The sequence below is a fragment of the Eublepharis macularius genome, chromosome 1 (genome assembly GCF_028583425.1).
Source record: "Eublepharis macularius isolate TG4126 chromosome 1, MPM_Emac_v1.0, whole genome shotgun sequence".
In the NCBI taxonomy this organism is placed as follows: Eukaryota; Metazoa; Chordata; class Lepidosauria; order Squamata; family Eublepharidae; genus Eublepharis; species Eublepharis macularius.
In genome coordinates this window covers 32,354,790-32,374,976 of record NC_072790.1, presented here as the reverse complement: position 1 = coordinate 32,374,976, position 20,187 = coordinate 32,354,790, and the positions used below count along the sequence as shown (strand labels likewise).

Here is a 20,187-nt window from a genome sequence, read left to right as displayed (position 1 = left end):
ACAGAAGAGACTCGACGATCAACAGTTACAGGTGAGAAACCCTGTTTTTCTGGAACCTCTTGAAAATGGTCACATGGCTGGTGGCCCCGCCCCCTGATCTCCAGACAGAGGGGAGTTTAGATTGCCCTCTGCGCCACTGGGCAATCTAAACTCCCCTCTGTCTGGAGATCAGGGTGTGGGGCCACCAGCCATGTGACCATTTTCTCCGAGGGCAACCCACTGAGTTCTACCACCTCTTTTCCCAGAAAAAAAGCCCTGGCTATTGGTACACATGGAACACAGTGTCACACCTGTTGTATTTTGTACAACATATCATTGTGAAATAAACAAGACACATATCAGTGAAGAAGCCCTGGAAATGTCTTTATGTTTGACTTGACCTAAAGTGAAAAGATCCCTGTCAACTGTAATGTTTGTCTTCTCCCAGCAGTTCTTACAATTTGTTTTTAATGTTTCTGTGCCTTACTATGTGGATTGTATTTTAATTGTGTTGAGTCTTTTTTCCCTGGTAGTATAATAAGAGTTCGTGTTTTCTGCTTCTGGCATATTTGAATTGGGTTTGTGTTGGTCCCACCATTATTTCTACATAGCCCCACCCACATTTATTTATTTATCTATCTATTTATTTATTTATTTATTTATTTATTTATTTATTTATTGTCCTCCTTTCTCACTGAGACTCAAGGTAGATTACACAGTATGAGATTAGCACAATCAGTATCGAGTACATGTCCATACAGTATCAAGGACTTTATGCAGGAAATGCATAAGAAAAGTTATTGAAGCTATTAAATACTTTGGTCTCTAGGTATTTAGGAGGACTCATGAAATCCACATCACTTAGGGCAGCTATCTTGTCTGTTGTTTTTTTTTTAAAAAAATTATTAAAATATTTATATCCCGCCTTTCCTCTTGGCCAAAGGTGGCTTACAGCTTGTTATCAAAACAGTACAAAATGAAACCAAATTTTAAAAATACTCCCTTCCCCCTACAAGATGCCTGCTTTTTATAGGCCATTAAAATCCCTAGCAAACACACATGGCTTGCAGTGCCCGCCTGAAGATCTCCAACGAGGGGTCTTCCCTCGCCTCTTCTGGGAGCTCCTTCCCCAGAGTGGAAGCCAGTGCCGAATGGGTTGCTCTGATTGGGCGGCCTGAAGACCCTAATTGGCTCATGGGAAGATATGGGAGGATACGTGGGGCCCAGGTCGTGAAAGGCTTTAAAGGTCCTGCCAGCACCTTGACACATTTTTATTTTACACTATGTTTTTCAGATCCTCTTCTCATATTTTGAACAAGGCAGTTGAGTCTAGGTACGCACATTTCCCATTTCCTCATATTTTTCCATGGCTTAGTGGTTTGAGCATCAAACTAAGGGTTAGGGAAGCCCAAGCTTAAATCCTCACTCTTCTTCTAAAGCTCGCCTGGTGACCTGGGAACAGTCACTCTCTCTTGGGCTAAGGCTACTTCACAAGGAAGGGATAAAATGGAAGAGGGAGAAGGGGGATACCAATGTATTAAACAGACAAATTATTACAAAATGGAAGGTGCTGACAGAAATTCAACAAAAACAGTAGTCTCTGACTGGCAGTTTGTAGCTTAAATTAGGGTGGTTGGTTACTTCCTGGTCTGAAAGGTGTGACAACTTCCTTGTGGCCGTGTAGTTCTAATAAGCGCAAGGCTCTTTGGGCATGTTTGTAGCGTTCGCAGGTAGTGGTCACTTGTGTAGTCAAATGCACACCTCAGCACGTCTGTGTGTGCACCAAATGCCAGGAGTGTCCTCAGGAAGGAAGGCGATGGCAATCAGGAGAGCGAGTGGGATTTTAGGGATTTATTGATTGATTAATGTGTTTTTGAATTTAACTTCGAGTTCCACATCGCCCACAGCTGACTAAGATGAAGTTGCCAGTTTCTGAGAACTGCAGGCAGTTCCGCATGTCGTATTCGGCTGGCGCAAGAGATTGCCTGCCGGTCTCAGGTTAACAGAGATTTGCATAGAGGCTAAGCCGAAATAAAAGGTGCTTTCACTCTCTAGCGACTTAACGGCTAATTGTTCAAAGCCAATTGGAGCCCCTGCTGCATATCATTATTTCTGTAGGAATCTGTTTGGTGCTCTGAAGCCCTGATGGCTTACATTTGCCCCGACGTAGACACCTCTGCTGCCCAAATCCCTGGCAAACGGTTCCCCAGAAGGTGGTAGCCGTGTTAAGCTGTGCTCATATCAGCAAGCTGGGAGCTCTGGGCCTTTGACGCGGCCCTGGATTGCTAGCAGGTTTCTCTCATTGCACCTCATTTGCATCTGGGGCATCAATTAGCATGTTTGTTGAGGCTAATTGAATGAAACTCAATCATAGCTCTTAATTGCTTGACTATGTGAAAAGAAATCACATTAATGCAGCTAATTAAGTGTATGGCAATAGATGCAACATAATTAGGAGTGAAATGTAAAAAACAAGCGATAGCAAAGGTGCAAGAGCCGAGGGGTGCAGGGGATTCAGCCGCTCAGCTATCTTGTTGACACATTTGTGGAAGGGGCCCTGTTTGCGCGAGGTTTTTGTTTCCCTGCGCTGCTGAATTATGAACACGGAAAACTTGAGAAGGAAAATGCAAATGGCTTTGCAATTACTACTTTTTCAAGCTGTTGAGGGGCAGAAGATCGCACTTCTGGGGTGGGCCACTGTTGAGTAGGCTCTGGGGACTTGTTAAGTGCTGTTTAAAAGTACTTGGCTTTGAATTACCCTTATAGCTTGTTAAAGCCCCCCCCCTTTTTTTTTCTGAGATCAGCATTTTCTACAAGTAACATCTAGGGAAGTTCCCCCCCCCTTCCCAAATAGTATTTGCATATCAAAATCAGACTCTCTGTCTTCTTGTTAACAAAGCATATTACAGTTGATCAGGTTATCTTCATCCTTTTCTAGTGTGATCAAACCATCAATCACTGTTCTGAACCTGGAACATCTGCAATGCAATGCAGATGCTTTTATTTCTCCAGGATAGTAAGATCTGATCAGGGAACGTGTTGAGGTCCTGCTAGAGGGGAATTCATTTATTTACGTGCTCGATTTATGTATCACACTTCTCATTTTAAAAAGTCCCCAAAGCAGTTTACGGCCGTTTTAGAATACAGTTTTAAAACACACACAGAATGGAGCCTAAATGATTGGCAGAGGATAAAAACAAACCAAACCCAGCAGCTGTAGAAGGATAAAGTAAGGAAAGGTAGTAAAAATAAATTGTTTGACCAACATAAATTAACAACAAACAGATAACAGTCAAATAATCGGATAACAATAAAAACAGCAGCGAAAGTAACAACTGGGAAAAAAGCCTTCCTGTTATATACCCTCCTACACCGCAACCAGATCTCCAGCAAATGCCTGGGCAAACAGTCAGGTCTTTCTAGTACCTGGCCTGCAGTGGAGAAGAGGGCATTCTGCGAAAGAAAAGGCACAGGACTGTTTTCTTCAGCTGTGAAATATTTACTGTAACCTACTTTGTATTCAATAATGGGATTATTACATTAAACAGAATTCAAGAAATATTCCGTCAATACTTCAGTATTTCACCAAGGTTCTACCTAAATATTCCACTACTCCCCCCCCCCCCCCAAGAGTTTGACCTAGGATTTGACTTAAAGGAGGCCGGATTGTAATAATTGTCCAGGTATTTTCTAAAGTTCTCTTTTCGAGCTGAAGCGTGGACGATCAACAAGAACGTTACACGAACTGGACATTTCACAGAGAGGATTGCTGTTTCGTATGGAAACTGAGGGAGGTTTTTAACCCCTTATGGTGATTTTGTCTGATTTATCTAGGTTAGCCACTGATCTGTTTCTACACTGTTCTCTGTGCATGTAAACTTTGCAAATCATGACAGCAAACTTATTTGCTGTTATCCTCCTGATGTCATATATTGCTCTGATGCTGTATTTTTTTTTACAATGCCAGCCCCAGAAATATATCTTTGTTCCTTTTGATGCAGGATTACATGCAGAATGTTCATGGGAAAGAAATCGATCTTCTGAGGACCACAGTTAAAGTCCCTGGGAAGAGGCCACCTCGAGCCACATCTGCATGTGCCCCCATTTCCAGTCCCAAGACAAATGGCTTGTCCAAAGACATGAGCAGCTTGCATCTCTCACCAAATTCAGGTAAGATATTTAAAACCTGCTTCCACCCTAGTGGGTGTCATCTCTGGTTGCTTTTTTTCATTTTAAAGATTGAATGAAAATATCAGTGATCAACATGCCTGTGAAATCAGGGCTTTATCTTCTAAATCGGAGGTCCCCTACCTTGTTGAGCCTTTGAACGCTTTAGATTTTGAGAACACTAGGTGGATGCCTTGATGTAATAACAGTTGTGAGTGTCGTAGCCAACCATAATATGGCTGCTGGGGGGGGGGCGGCTGCAGCCAGTCACGAAGCACTGGGAGGTTCCAAGACAAATGTCCTGCTAGGATGGAGACAGCTGTTCCCAGATGGATGCTTTGTGCTTCCTGGGTTCATCTGAAGACCTCCTGCAATGAGGTTGAATTTTCAAGTTGAAACTGCCAAGTTTGCTTAATATTGGCCTCCATTCATTGATTTCATGAAACAATGGATCTGTAGAAAGGGAAAAATTTCTCTGGAAAATGTTCTTCCCCACATCTCTCCTTCTCAGGGAGACACCCTGTGCCTGAGTTGAAGCTTTTCATACAGCAAGTTGCAGGCCAAACTCTTTTGACGCTTTTGACGGTTTGTTGTCTTGGTCCTCTCCCTTTCATGCCAGCTTTCTGTGAGCACAGTTCTTTTTTGTATTGGAGGATCTTTGAGTTCTGATTAACAACAGAAGGATTGGGAAGCGGAGGAGAAGCTAAGATTTGGTTGAAGATGTGAGTGAACAGTAGAGTGAGTGGAGGGATTAATGGGCAAAATTTAAGTCTGTATTTATCAAAACATAAGGCACTCAACTCTTCCCCTGCCACGCTTTTCTTACCGATTCACAGTGTTTTTTCTTCTGCCAAATAGACTAGGTAAAGGTAAAGGTAACCCCCTGTGCAAGCACTGAGTCATTACTGACCCATGGGGGGATGTCACATCATGATGTTTTCTTGGCAGATTTTTTGTTATGGGGTGGTTTGCCATTGCCTTCCCCAGTCATCTACACTTTACCCCCAGGAAACTGGGTACTCATTTTACTGACCTCGGAAGGATGGAAGGCTGAGTCAACCTTGAGCCCGCTACCTGAACCTGGCTTCTGCCAGGATCGAACTCAGGTCGTGAGCAGAGCTTCGATTGCAGTACTGCAGCTTACCACTCTGCGCCACGGGGCTCCTGCCAAAGAGACTAAGAAGGCTAAAAATCTTTTTTATTTTATGTCAGAAGAAGGAATGTATGTGTGTTGTGTGCTTTCAAGTTACTTTCAACTTATGGTGACCCAATGAATTAACCACCACCAGAATGTCCTATCTTTAACAGCCTTGCTCTGCAAACTGGAAGCTGTGGCTTCCTTTATTGAGTCAATCTCATTTGGGTCATCCTCTTTTCCTACTGCTTTCCACCTTTTCTAGCTTTGTTGTCTTTTCCAGTGAGGACGATTATGAGTCTTGCTTTCTCATAATGTGATAGCCTCAGTTTTGTCATTTTAGCTTTTAGAGAGAATTCAGGATTGATTTGCTTTAGAACCCACTTATTTGTCTTTTTGGCTGTGGCACCCATAAAACTCTCCTTCAACACCAGATTTCAAATGAATAAATTTTCTTCCTATGGGCTTTCTTTATTGTCCAACTTTCACATTTATACATAGTAATGGGGAATACGATGGTATGTATTATCTTTCTCTTGCTCCCCAGTGACATTTCCTTATCCTCAGGATCTTTTCTAGTTCCTTCGTGGCTGCTCTTCCAAGTCTCCATCTCCTTCTGATTTCCTTTTGGTTGCAGTGTTCCTTTTGGCTGATGATTTAGCCAAGGAATAGAAAGTCTTTCACAGTTTCATTTGTCATCTTCCTCAATATTGTTTCCAAAAAAGAGAAGGTAGACAGGTTATTCTTACTTAGAAAGTGTTACCCCTAGATGAGCAAGATATTGCATTGACCTCTCTTTGTTGAAGGTGACTGTTTTTCAAGTTGTAGCTATTGTGAGGTAAACTTTTTTGTACTTCAGGCTAGAATGTAACTCACATCTTTGGAGCTTGCCAGATGCCCTGCTTCAGCCCTCCCTTTCCGCAGAATCTCCGATGCCCCCTCATATTGCACTCTGCGATGGGATTGTTGGATCCAGGTTGGGCTGTGGGCATGGCTCAGTGGTAGAACATCTACTCAGCATGTCGAAGAACCCTGGTTTGAGCCCTGGCATCTCCAAATAAAAGTGTCAGGTAGTAGGCAATGTGAAAGCTGAGACTCTGGAGAGTTGCTGCCAGTCAGAATAGACAGCCCTTCATAGATCAAGGGTCTGACTATACAAGGCAGTTTCATGTAACCCCCTTAAAATGTAGGGTAGAGCCTCTGCACTGTTCCTTCCTCCTCAGGCCATAAGGAGCCTTTGGAAACCCGAACTGGTTCACAGTGAGGTGAATGGGTAACTTAACAGGATCTTGTCATATTATGTGTCTCTCTCAGTTATTGAAAAATCTGCACATTACCCGTTTGTGTCTGGGTACAATTCTAAGCTCTGGATTTGCTGTATAAAATCCGTAATGACCTGGGATCAAGAAAGCTGTTTCTCCTCTTCCCTGTCACTGTCGTTGTGATGCGGCATAGAAAGCGTGGCAGCTGCTACTACACGGCCACTTATTTACAACAGCCAGGTCTAGAAGTGAGCCCAGTGAGACTTTAGGTTTGTTGTTTTTCCTCAGAACGAAGTTCTTGACATACTCCCCCCCCCCCCACACACAGTATTTTTGAAATCGAGGGGAGTGGCAAAAACAATTTGTATAGCACTGAGATGTCAAAAGGGAAAAGTCTAAATAATGACAGAAATTTGTGATCTGCTGTACTCTGAATACTACAGACCTACTGGAGGGTCAGCAGGAAATCCCACCGGTTTATTCATGTAAACTTCTTGCCCTCCATGTGCCCCCCACCAAACACATAGAGAAGATTCTTGCTTCCCCTTCTGCACTGAAATTGTGCAGTCTGTTTTCTTGTTCATTGCCTGAAGTTGAAGCTTTAGCTGTATCTCCTGAATGCAGATAAAAGAACCTCTCTTAAATCAAGATGGGTAGCCGTGTTAGTCTTTCTGTAGCAATAGAAAAGAGCAAGAGTCCAGTAGCACCTATAAGACTAACAAAACTTATGGTAGGGTATGAGCTTTCATGAGTCACAGCTCACTTCTTCAGATACCTGAAGAAGTGAGCCATGACTCACAAAAGCTTATACCGTATCACAAAGTTTGTTAGTCTTAAAAGAACCTCTGTTGGTTAAGGATTCTGTAAAACAAGTCAGTTGGGTAAGGGTTGGATACAGTATGGTCTGCTGTACCATAGTTATGATGGGCTGAATTGCAGATTTGGAAGGCCATCTAGTCCTACCTTCTTCTCAGTGAGGAAATCCAATGCTAGAGCATTCCCAGTACACGTCTGTCCAGTCTTTGCTTGAAGGTCCCCAGAAAAAGAGGTTTTCCTCCCTCCACTGGCAATCAGCTCTTACTATAAGGAAGTTTCTCCTATTGTTCAATCTAAATCTGCCCTCCTGTAACTAAGGTTCAGTGGGGTCGATCTCTGTTGGTTAAGGATTTCCAGTTTCTTCCAGCAAGCAGCCCTTTGGATTTGCAGAGAACATCCTTCAAGTTTTGGACAGTAGTTTCATGTGGTTCATCTTCGTTCTTCTGTGCGACCCCTGGGACTGTGTGTGCGCAGGCCTGCCGACAGAGGATTTTACACTTTCTAGAGCCCCAAAGGGGTTGTTGTTCAGATGTCACAGCAACTGTTCCCACCCGAACGGTCACGTAACTCAACGGCGAGCAATGGCCCCTTCCCTCAGTTCTCTTCTTGCCACCGCTTGAGGAGGAACTTTTGCTCTTGAGCTCCAGTATTAGATCGTTATTCTTCATGATTTACCAGTACTGAGATTCTGGACGGTTTTTCTGACTACGATATTCGCCTGCTGATTTGGATTTGGAAGTGTTTAAATATTGTGTATGACCCAGCCTGTTTTGACAATGCCCTTTAGCCTAGCCCCAGTGATCTTGTTGGCCCCACAATGTCATCAAAGGTACTATTCAAGCATTAACTCAGTGCAATATGAAGATGATGCATACTGATGCCCATGACCTTTGTTCTGCCTGGGTGAGGGGCATAATGTAACGGCATGTAAAATCTGCCAGAATTTTACGCCGAAGGCTTGGCATGATAGAAGACAGCGTTTGCGGGCTTCTTTGTGGAACAAAGTGCTGGAAGGGGGTGAGGTGCTTAGGTCTCCCTCAACTAAGGAGCAGGCACCATAATCGGCATCAAAGGTGGATCAGATATGGAAAATGCTGGCCATCGTTCCAGAGCTGGGTCGGTGATCTCGTCGAGATCGGTTCTGGTATCGGACACAACAGGCAGAGCGCCAAGTTCTTCGAGATCGGTCCCGACATTGGATCTAGTGGGCAGGCCTCCATCTACGAGGTTGGTTCCAGGATCGGATCCGACAGATAAGGCATCGAAGCGCAGTTCAAAGTCAAGGTCTGCATCAGAACCACTGGCCAAAAGAGTGAAGAAATCTAAACACTCGACTAAGTACGCTTCATGTTCGTCTCATCGCCATCGGTCCCCGCTGCCACCAGTTGTCGATGATGTTATACTAGTGACACCACGAATCACCTCATCTGAACTCTGAACCACTCAATTTCGGAGGGAGAGATCCCGGATCTGCAGGCACCAGACTTGACGCGGAGAGCCGCGGTCAAGGAAACCGAGATCGAACGGTCTCCCCTGCATTGCTGAGGGGTTGTTGAAATGTCACCACATCAGATCCGTCATCGCTCTAACTCGTCAGTTTGATCTTATCAGATCCGGCATGCTTCGGTGGAGAGAATTGCATCGGAACCGAGGAAATCACTGGCAATTCAACATGCTTGTTGTATACCAGCCCCATATCATTGTCAGTGGCGAGATGATTATATTGATCCAAGGCCTTTGAGTTCGAGTGAGCGCAGATGGTTACCTCGTCTGTTTCCTGAAACATCATCAGCATCTGAGGAAGGGGACATTGAGATGGACCATTCTGAGGTCGGTTCTGAGTCCTTTTCTGAACCATCCCCTGATGAGAATGTTGGTCCAGCTTCTGGCTCACCGTTTGAAGACCTTCGGTTATATACTGAACAAATGACAAGAATGGCAAAGGCCTTGGACATTGATATGTCATCAGCTAACTTGAGAACAAAGGACAAGCTACTGTGCTGGATATATGATGATGCTTCAGCAGTGGTAGGTTTTCCTATGTTAGCGGGTTTGGAAGAGATTGTCCACAAGGTATGGAAGACCCCCCACTGAGTTGCCTGCTACATCAAAGAGAGTGGAGCAGATGTACAAAATCAAACAAGATACATGGCAAGCATTGGTGAAACGCCCACCTCCATCTTCCCTGGTAGCTGAAGATATCCAGCCTCATAAGGCAGGTTCTCATTCCATCCCACCTGACAAGGAAGGTAAGAAGTTGGATGCATTGGGGAGAAGGCAATACTCAGTCTCCACCTTGAACATGCACATTGCAAATTACCAGACCGTTATGGCCAGTTACCAGCTTTATTTGTGGGAGAAACTGCCCTTATATATCACTGACTTACCTGAGGACAAGATGGTGATTGTGTCGTTACTTCAGACTGAAGCGGTACGACTATCCAAGCAGCAAATGAATGCTGGCAGCCATGCGACAGATACTTCAGCCAGAGGAATGGCGGGTGCTGTGATTATGCGAAGGCATGTGTGGTCCTCAGAGACAGTACAGTGCCGCCTCAACAGCCAAGGACAAGGAGACGCAAGCACATCAGAAGGATCATCAGGGCACATCAAAGCAGTTCTGAAGGGAACAAGCGAACTCTAGCCCTACCTTTGGAGACTGGATAGCATCTTTCCTCTCTGAGTGGAGGTCAGTAACGACCGACTTGTGGGTCTTGACCATTGTGAACAGTGGTTATGGACTAGAGTTCGCTGAACTACCTAAATGTGTTTGGCCAGCAATGACAGTTAATAATATGTTACCCGAGTTGGAAGGGGAAATTCAGGCTCTTTTGGCCAAGCGGGCTATTGAAGAAGTAAAAGTTGATTTAAGACCAGGATTCTTCTCACGCTTCTTTTTGGTCCCAAAAAAGGATGGGGGTTTATGCCCTATCTTAGATTTAAGAGCCCTTAATGCATTCCTCAGGGTGTCAAAGTTCAAGATGGTTACACTGTCAGTGGTGCTATCATTACTAAAATGTGGAGATTGGTTTGCGGTCCTTGACCTTAAGGACGCATATTTTCACATTGCTATAAGAAAGGAGCATAGAAAATACCTGGGTTTCATGTATCATAACAGGGTTTTTCATTACAGAGTACTCCCTTTTGGTCTCTCTACAGTGCCAAGGGTTTTCACAAAACGTATGGCACCTGTGGTGGCTTTTTTGAGAGAACAGGGGTGTGCTGTTTTTCCCTACTTAGATGATTGGCTGGTGGTGGCGCCCACAAGGGATAAATTAGTGCACGATGTCAGTATGATAATGCACACTTGTAGGAGGTTGGGATTTCTTATAAATGTTGGAAAATCTAAGTTGGAGCCCAGTTAGAGGGTGTCATATACTGGGGCAGTGCTGGACTCCTCCATGTCAAGAGCATTTTTGCCGCAGGAGAGAGCGAGATCAATCAAATCTTTGATCTCCCTGGTAACTAGGAATCACTTTCAGCCAGTATGAACCATACAGCGCCTATTGGGGTACATGGCGTCAACTACATCAGTGGTACCTTTTGCCAGATTACAGCTGAGGTTGCTACAGAACTGGTTCATTAGAAAATATAAACCCCTAGTACATGCATCCTCAGTGAGGTTTTCAATACCAAGGGGGATAGTCTGCTCTCTAGCATTGTGTGTTGATGGTCCGAATCTCTTCAAGGGAATGGCCTTTGGCTATACTCATCATGACCTGGTTGTGACAACGGATGCCTCACTGGTGAGCTGGGGTGCGCACTGTAGTGGGATGTTTGCTCAGGGTGGTTGGTCAGAACGTGAGTTGAGAGCAAATCAGCAATATGATTTGCACTTATCTCGTTTGCAGGCTTACTACGAAACTGGAATGTATTGGTGCAAACGGACAACACCACTGCAATATACTATGTAAAACGTCAAGGTGGTACTGCATCCCTAAAGCTCTGCAAAGAAGCTGTGACTCTTTGGCACTGGGCTATTGCAAACAAGGTGTCTATTCAGGCGATCCACATTGCGGGTACAGACAATGCAAAAGTGGATGTACTCAGCAGGGTCATTGTATCAAACCACGAATGAGCCTTGAGCAACAAATACCTTACTCCGATTTTCGACCTGTGGGGTGCACCGGACATAGATGTTTTTGCAACATCGGGCAATACAAAAGCCAGGATGTTTTGTTCCAGAGCAGGGAGCAGGGGACACATTCCAGATCACCTGGACAGACAGGTTCTACTACATGTTTCCCCCGATCGCTCTCCTAACAAGGGTACTGTGCAAGATAGAGAGGGACAACACCAATGCTATACTGATAGCACCGTTTTGGCCAAAGCAGGTGTGGTTGCCCAAGCTTCTACAGCTGTCCAGATGGACGTATGTCAAGTTGCCCAGGCAACCAGATTTGCTGTGCAGTGGGGCGTTGTTTCATCACAACCCGGACAGTCTACATCTGACGGCGTGGAGGATTCAACCTCACAGTTAGAGTGCTCATCCCAGGTTCAAGAGGTTCTTCTAAATGCTAGAAGGCCTGCGACTAGGAATGGGCTAGATTTTTGGCCTGGACAGAGGTTAGAGGTGTGGCAGCTGCATCATGTCCACTAAACCTGATATTTGATTATCTTTGTGAGCTGAAGTTGAATGGGCTAGGTGTGTCGTCATTAAAGGTGCATTTAGCTGCTATTTCCTCAGTCCATCAACAGGTGGAGGGACAGTCAGTATTTTCCCGTTCGAGATCTCGTCAGTTTATGAGGGGAATGTCTATTCTATATCCGCCTGTATCATTGCCAGTTCCCCAATGGTCCTTGTCACTAGTGTTGGCATGCCTGATGCTGCCACCTTTCAAACCATTAGCTACTTGCCCTTTGGATGTCTTATTGTGTAAGGTAGTATTTTTAATTGCAGTTACCTCTGCTAGGAAGGTGAGCGAGTTGGCAGCACTTAGGGGGGACCCTCCATTTCTGAAGTTTCACCCTAAGGTGGTACTTAGGCCTAGCTTGAAGTTTCTACCGAAGGTAGTAACTGCTTTCCACTTAGCACAGGAAATTTCCCTACCAGTCTTTTCCCCAAACCCTGCGTCAAAGGGAGAAAGAACCTTACACACATTTGATTTGAAAACAACATTAGCCTTTTATTTGAACAGAACAAAACCTTTTTGGGATACTACACATCTGTTTGTTTGTTTTGCTGGTAGTATGAATAAGGGTAAGAAGGCATCTTCGCAAACAGTGTCACGATGGATTGTGCTTGCAATTGAGAAGGTAAATAACATGGCTGGACTGCAATGTCCCTTGAGGGTAAAAGCCCATTCAGAAAGGTCTCAGGCAGCATCCCCGGCCCTTATTAAGAGTGTTCCCTTTGTACAGATTTGTAAAGCAGCAACGTGGGCTTCTGCTGACACGTTTGTAAAGCATTATGCAGTAGATGTTAATGCAAACCAGGATATAACAGTTGCGAGATCCATCTTGCACTCTTTTTTTGCCTAAAAATTAAAATAAAAAATGTTTATTAGTAAGAAAATTTGTGTTATGTTGTACCAAGGGTTGCCCATGTTTTGTGGTTAAATTAATGCTCGACGTACTCTCTTTTTCGTGTTACAGTTTATTCCTCAGGCTTTATGGTCACTTGGCTTCATAATGTTTAATAAAATTGAGTTGGAGATTCACCCCGCCTCCTAGTGGTGTATAGCTTGGTACTCTCCCATGTGGGGCTGCACAGAAGAACGAAGATGAAAACAGGGTTGCACTCACCTGTAACTTCTGTTCATCGAGTTCTTCTGTGCAGACACATGTGCCCTCCCTCCTACCCCGCTGTGAACTCCCTGGTTGTTATAGTGAGGAGTCGCGGCGGCTGTGGAGTAACTGAGGGAAGGGGCCGTTGTTCGCCATTGAGTCATGTGACTGTTCGGGTGGGAACGGTTGCCATGGCACGTGAGCAACGGGCCCCTTTGGAGCTCTAGAAAGCATTGTAAAATCCTCTGTCGGCAGGCCTGCGCACGTACAATCCCATGTGTGTCCGCACAGTGCTCCAAAGATCCCCTACTAGTGCAGAGCAAAAGTATTCACTGTATGATTCTGCACACGTGGCACTTCCAGTCCTCTTTATAGATCATTTGGAACGGATTTTTTCGTGTGCGGAACAAAAAATCCACCTCAAACGATTGATAAAGTGCATTGAAAGTGCATTATCCAATGTGTGTGGAATCAGCCACTATCTCTACTAGTTTTATGTCAACTCCAAACTTGATCAGGATTCCCTCCACCACTACATCTGAGTCATAAAATAAATTACGTTTTTCAGGAAGCCCCACTCATCTTTTTCTCTAATAGATTATCTTGCTACATAATCTCCCAGTCATCCTGGGAGAGAAGATCATTGAGCAGGTGTCAGTGATCAGAAGAAGGCACAGCATCAGGGGATTCCCCCCCATGTCTATCCCTGTGAAACGTATTTGTTTCAGTTTATTAAAATTTTTGTCACCTTTTCCGTGGGAAATAGTGATTCTGAAATGTTCGCTTGATTTTGTATTTGATGAAGGGATTTAGTATCTGACAAAGGAAGCTTTGACTCTCAAAAGCTTAGACCCTGAAAATCTTGTTGGGTCTTTAAGATGCAATTGGACACTACTGTAGACCAACATGACTACCCACCTAAAACAACCAGCTTGCTATGAGGTTCTTAGAAGCAATTCAAATATGATGTGTTTGTGTACTGTACTTTACTCCTTCAGACTGCTCTTGGTAAGTGGCATGCTTAAATGGTCCTCCAAGGATAAAAATAGTGTATCCTAGAAAAATAGAAGGCTATATTAAAACTAGCAAAACTATTGCTTCCACTCACGATCACTTGGCTTCACTTGTGGTTGCTTCGGCTCCTTTTACATCATCTCTGTAATAAAGGAAAACAAGAAAGCCTAAATCCTTTGAGACTTCCAGACTTAAAAAAGAAGCTCAGATGTTAGGCTGTAGTTCGGCATCCTTTAATAGGTAGACGTTTACCTGTTGATGGGATCTCAGATGCTTTGCTAATGAGTTAGGGACCATAGACTTCATCACTATATTGCCTTATATATTATCTGTTGCTTTAAATATGTACTCCTATGTGCCACCTGTGCTCCATGTTGTCTAATGTCAGTTCTAGAATTGATTATTTTCTGTTTCAGTATTTTTTCTGCTCTATATTGGATTCTTGCTAATGCTATGTCTTTTAAACTTGTGTCTGTTTACCGTATGGCATTGTTTGTGGAAATGTCCTCGATACGGTATTGAAATGTACTTGATACTGATTGTACTTATTTCGTACTGTGCAATCTTCCTTGAGTCTCAGTGAGAAAGGAGGACTATGCATGACGTAAATAAAATAAATAAATAAATAAGATCTGAAGATTCCAGAAATTATCCTAGAAACTGAGCCTGTCTTAGAGCCTCTCACTGTGCCACAGACAACAAAGGTGTTTCCACACAACCTAGAACCTCCTTGTCAGAAGGACAACTCAAGGATTCGCCTCAAACTTCTCCTCCTCTGATACCAAGGCTGCCGGTTCTGATTGCATCTTCCTTGAGAAAGCATCTGCCACGTAGATCCCAGTCACCTCATGGATACCATGACTCATTAGAAGTTCTTTTCCACAAATAGCAGCCTGTTCAGCCCACTCCAACAGATAAAGTGATTTGGAGGATGACCGATACCCTTTCAGAGCGACATCATCTAGGCCCCCAGCATGTTATTGGGAGGATGCTTGACCATATTATAGGCTGAGACAAAGAGACATATATTATGAGCAACAAGAGAACATACTGAAGAGTAGAATTTGAGGATCCTTGGTTCTGAAGGCCACTTTCAAGCAGATTCTGGTGAGCCGCCACACACCATGCCCTGTGAGGTCATGTTTTCTTTCAGAAAAGCCCTTTGTCCCCATGTCTGTGCTGCTGACTCATGTCTCGACTCTCTTAGTACTGCTATTTTTGGAGTACCTATAAATTCCACCACTGAATCGAGAACATTGGACTGGCATCCAACCTCCTTTGCTGCTGTTTCAGCCTCCTATGTTCAACTTCAGCTCCGGCACTGCCCACTGAAACCCTCTCAGTTCCAATTGTTGCCACCCAGAGTAGATTCTTTGTCTCTACCTCTGTCTCCGAGATAAAAGTACTTCATCGAAGTTTGTGATTCTAAAAAGGCACTAGACTAATCATCTTCAGAATTAGCTTCTAACTGATGATGCCTGCATCTATTTGGAACAAATAGTGAGGATGGAAGCCCCGATTGGGATTTAAGTAACTTGTCAGGAGCCCCAGCAGGTTGGTTCACTCTTTGGAGTTCTTGTAAGCAAGGGTTATGTACCTGTCCTTCCTAGACTCTTGCAGTTAGCCAAGAATCTTGATATAAACCCACTTCTATAGTACCAACATCTAAAAGAGTGGAGATCTTGTATCAGGTCCAACAGACAAAGATTTCTTTTCTTCCAAACTAAGTTTGGAGGAGTAGCGGGTGTCCTAGGGAAATGGGATTCCCAGGGAAATGGGAAATCCACATCACACTCAGGATCCACAGGCAAAGAGGGAGGAAACTCAATGCTCTTGGCCAGAAAACATACACTTCCAGCACAGTGTCTTTCAAGATGGCAAATTATTTTGCCGTCTTGTGGGAGAAGGTATCTCCAGCTTTAGACTATCTCATTGGGGATGCAAAAACAGTGTTTGCTACCTTTGGAGATGAGGCTGTAAGATTTTCAAAGTGACAATTCTTAACCACTAAACCCATTGTGCAGTGTGATGCAAATCAGATGGCTACAGCTGTTGTTCTGCAAAGACACACATGACTCAGATCTACAACCCTGACCACTGAAACCAGTGAGTGCATAAGAGGCTTTCCTTTCAGAGAGGAAGGATTCTTCATTTCAAACATGAATGACTCTGTGGAAAAAGTTTCAGAAGGTCCAGCACTTCTAATCCATAGTTGTCAAAGTCAATGACCATCCTCTTTCAACATGATAGAGATCATCCAATGATTCTTCAGACCGGTCTTCTTTCCAAAAGTCTTTCTAATTGCAGCTCAAGAAATCCTCATTTGGATCTAAGCAGCATTTGTGAGGATTTGTGTGACTTTTCTTCATTTATCACCTCCCATATCCATCTTTGAGCCCTGAGTCTAAACCATCATCAGGCTAGGATATTTGATTGTTTGGTTCTCTCCCCCTATCCAGAGTGTTTCTGTCTACCTCATCCACGTCAATTCTCCATTAGAAGATGGACTTCTTCCTGCTGCTAGAAGCTCACTTCCAAAGGGCTCTAGGTTCCTACAGCAGGAGTGTACCATCCCAAAGAGTAAGTCTACCCTGCCCATGATCAGCTTTACATCAAGATCAAGAAGTTATGAATGATGACATTAGGATCCATCCTGACTTTTGATATCAGATGCTTGTTGCGTTCCATTGACCTCAAGGACACCTACTTTCATATCTCCATCCACCCACATCACTACTTCCTGTGATTCACTGTAGAAGACACCAACTACCAGTACAAGGTATTGCCCTTTGGCCTTCCTGCTACTCCAAGTGTTTCACCCAACAGTTGCATGGCAGTGGTTGCAGCACACCTTCAATGTCAAAGGATCATAATCCTCACTTACATTGATGACTGACTTCTGATAATGTCAGCTAGTCTTTCCTTCTTTGGTTGTATCAGGAAAACATTGTAGGCTTATTGGGAAAGTCGCTCATATCCCTTTCTGACTAGACCCCTGCAATTCATTTTTGCTCTTCTGGATTCGACCACTTGTTGATCATATCTGCCTCCAGACAATGACATATACTCAGGGACTCAGACTGTTATTCGCTAAAGACTCAAGGGGTCCTGCCCCCTCCAGTCCTCAGAGGTAGGGGGCCCAGTTAAGGTGAACGCTTATAAAGCCGGTTGGTTTCCTGAATGATGTCTGTGCTACTGAAGTCTTCATTTATTGTATATTCATTATGATATTTAACAATATTGGAGTATCCTACAATGTGTGTTAATGGCACAGCCATCATTAACTCTCATTAATACATCTAACGGCTGTTATCTGTTAACTCTGTGTGACACATTGGACGTGGTACAAAAATGAGAAGTTTCTAGCTTCCTAAATGAGAATTTCATATCTTATTAATCTTGATCATCAAGGAAAGCTAGGCAATGGCCATTAGTAAGCTTATTTTACGCTAAAGTGCTTAGAATCAGATTAAGCTATAATGGCTGCCTTCAGATGCTGCTTTTAAAAGGGAGATAATTTAAGTGAGACTAACACTCTTTCTCAAAATGTCGTATTTTTACGTGGACTTCCTGTAGTTTCTGAGTAATTGCTTGCAGTGCACTGTCAGTGCACTGTCACAGGTAGGAAACTTAGGGTTAGAGTAGGTAAAAAGGTAAAGGTAGTCAGTCCCCTGTGCATGCTCCAAGTCATTACTAACCCATGGGGGGGATGTCGCATCACGAAGCCAAAAAGATCTAGATTTTTTGTTTAAGTTCAAAGCCGCTGTTTGGGGAGGATTGGGTTGTGCAGGTGGCCTGAGGAAGGAGAGGGGATGTTTGGTCTTTTCCTCCATGCCATTTTCTTGATTTGGATCTCTTTGCCTTATGTGTGGATCCCCCTCCCAACTCCCCGTTAGACCCGTTAAGGAAAAAAACCTTGTTTCCTCTATGCTCCCTGCCCCCTGTGGGGCAAAAGTCAGCTCGACTCCAATTGAGAAAATGGGACCAGCGGGAAGGGTTGAAATGGATCCCCTGCTGCTGCTTCTCTAACCAGATTCACCCCTTCTGCCAAACTACATCATTCAAAAAGAGAGATTGTGATTCTTCATCTCTTGCATCAAATCCATTCTGAACCACTAGCATGGATTTGATTTCCGACTGGTCAAAAATATTGACTTGATTTAAAATGTGACTATATATCATGGTTTTCAGACCTCGGTTTGGCTCAACCACAGCAGAGCAGAATCTCCAGCCGCGGTTTGAAACTAATTTACAAGCCACAGCTAATGTTGCTCTTCCTGATGAATGCCCAATCACAAAGAGAATAAAATTCTCCTAGTGATGATCCCTGCACTTTCCCAAGCATGCCCCACCCTCAGCCCAGGCCAGCCTTTTCTCCATTCCTGCTGCCCCTTTGAGGTTAAACAAAACTGCGAGCTAGCCAGAGATCTGCTCCCGCATGAACATTTCATCTACACTTTTTTTTTTAAAGGGGGGATTTCTCATGTAATTCACTTGCATGGGAGGACCCATGTAAAGTAGAAGAGGGAACTTTGGGCTATCCTCTGAGAATTCTGGTGAGAAGTACCTGAAGAGGTCAAAAGCATAGACCCTTGTTAATTAATAAATTTCACCCTCACCTTTCCAAAAGTGGCTTATTTATTTTATTTTGACTTCATTTTTACCCTGCCTTTCTTCCAAGTGGGAAACCTGTGTGCTTTACATTATTCTCCTGTCTTCCTTTTTATCTTCACAACAACCCTGTGAGGTAGGTCAGGATAAGAATACGTGTCTGGTCCAAGATCACCCGGCGTGTTTCCATGGCAGAGTGAGGATTCAAACTTGGGTCTCCCAGATTTTAGTCTGTCTGTCAGGTCTTGCCAGGCAAATCCCAAAGCACTTCACTGCATCACTCAGGTGTATGAGTTAAAGTAACTTTATTGAAGAGAAATGCCAGTATCAAGATAGTCAGACAGGATCATTGGCTGAAGTGACGCAAGGTAGCAAAGCAAGGTTAATTACAGGGCACAGTCCCCGCCCCCCAGTGGGAGAGAAAGTCCATTAGGATTTTGGCACGCTGAGTCAAGGAGCCAGGAGAGGGAGGGGAGGAGGAAAAGGATGAGCTCTGCTCAGTCTCTTAGAAGGTTGGTGCGGTCTCGGCTGGAACTTCAAGGCTACCTTCTCAGATTAGCCAAGAAATGGTAACCAAAACACCTGCAAGATAAGCAGCTAGCAACCACACAGCAAAACAGGTTCCCTCTGCATGTTCTCAGAGGTACACTACACATTGCAGCCAGAAATTCATAACACATGGCAGATATGCTGGAGGCGTATCTGACACTGTCTCCATTACACTACGCTGGCTTTCCCATTCTGGCTTAACAAATTTCATCATTAAAGAATGCCTCAAATTAGCATCACACAGAGCTGGTAGCAAATATTTAAGTGTCCTTTCTCCGGTCGTCCTGGCCTTCCTGCTACTTCTTCTCTGGCTCTTGTTCTGCCTTCTGGGTGGTAGGTTAATATCCTCAGCTCACAGTTTGTTGAAAGGGGGAGTCCAGCTTCTGGTTCCCCATCTACATGTAGACATGTGTATGTCTGGGTCAGTCTTGAATTCTGACATACCGTTGCTTCTGGGCCATGCTGTGAAGAAACGCCCTTCACCCTAGAATTCACCCCATAATCCAGCCGTTGAGTTACACTGTATTCCTGTCACAACAGCCCATCTGCAAATTTCTACCTGGCAAATACGACAAGCACCTAGAATGATGCATCATCCCCCAAGCACAGAGCACTCAATCAAGCTCTTAGTTATGCAAATGGTAGGCTAGGGGAAGCTAAGAGTTTGCTACTTCACACCTTGCCGGAATGTCACACCTCAAGGGACAGAGTTGGAGACAGCTAGATGGTTTCTCTTCTTCTTGAGGCAGGAAGATCAGAAAGGCATGTGGAGGGGATGGACTCTTCAAGGGGAGACTATAAATTCCCAGGACATGGGATTGGAGCTCTTCTTCCATCTTGCTTTTTGTCTTGGGTGGGCACAAGCCATGAGGGGCTGTCATTAGCCTGCCCTAATTAAACATTGTTTAGGATATATAAAGAGTGTGT

The 20,187-nt window shown here is 44.1% G+C and overlaps 1 protein-coding gene across 3 annotated transcripts in view; it reads left to right on the top strand.

The window, feature by feature from the left end:
- Window positions 1-20,187, top strand: part of AGAP1 (ArfGAP with GTPase domain, ankyrin repeat and PH domain 1) — a 411,275-nt gene that overhangs the window by 197,495 nt on the left and 193,593 nt on the right. For all 3 annotated transcript variants that reach the window (XM_054974599.1, XM_054974592.1, XM_054974609.1), the window contains one exon: window positions 3,981-4,149. In XM_054974599.1, coding sequence (XP_054830574.1) covers window positions 3,981-4,149 — 169 coding nt within the window. The remainder of the gene's footprint in view (window positions 1-3,980; window positions 4,150-20,187) is intronic.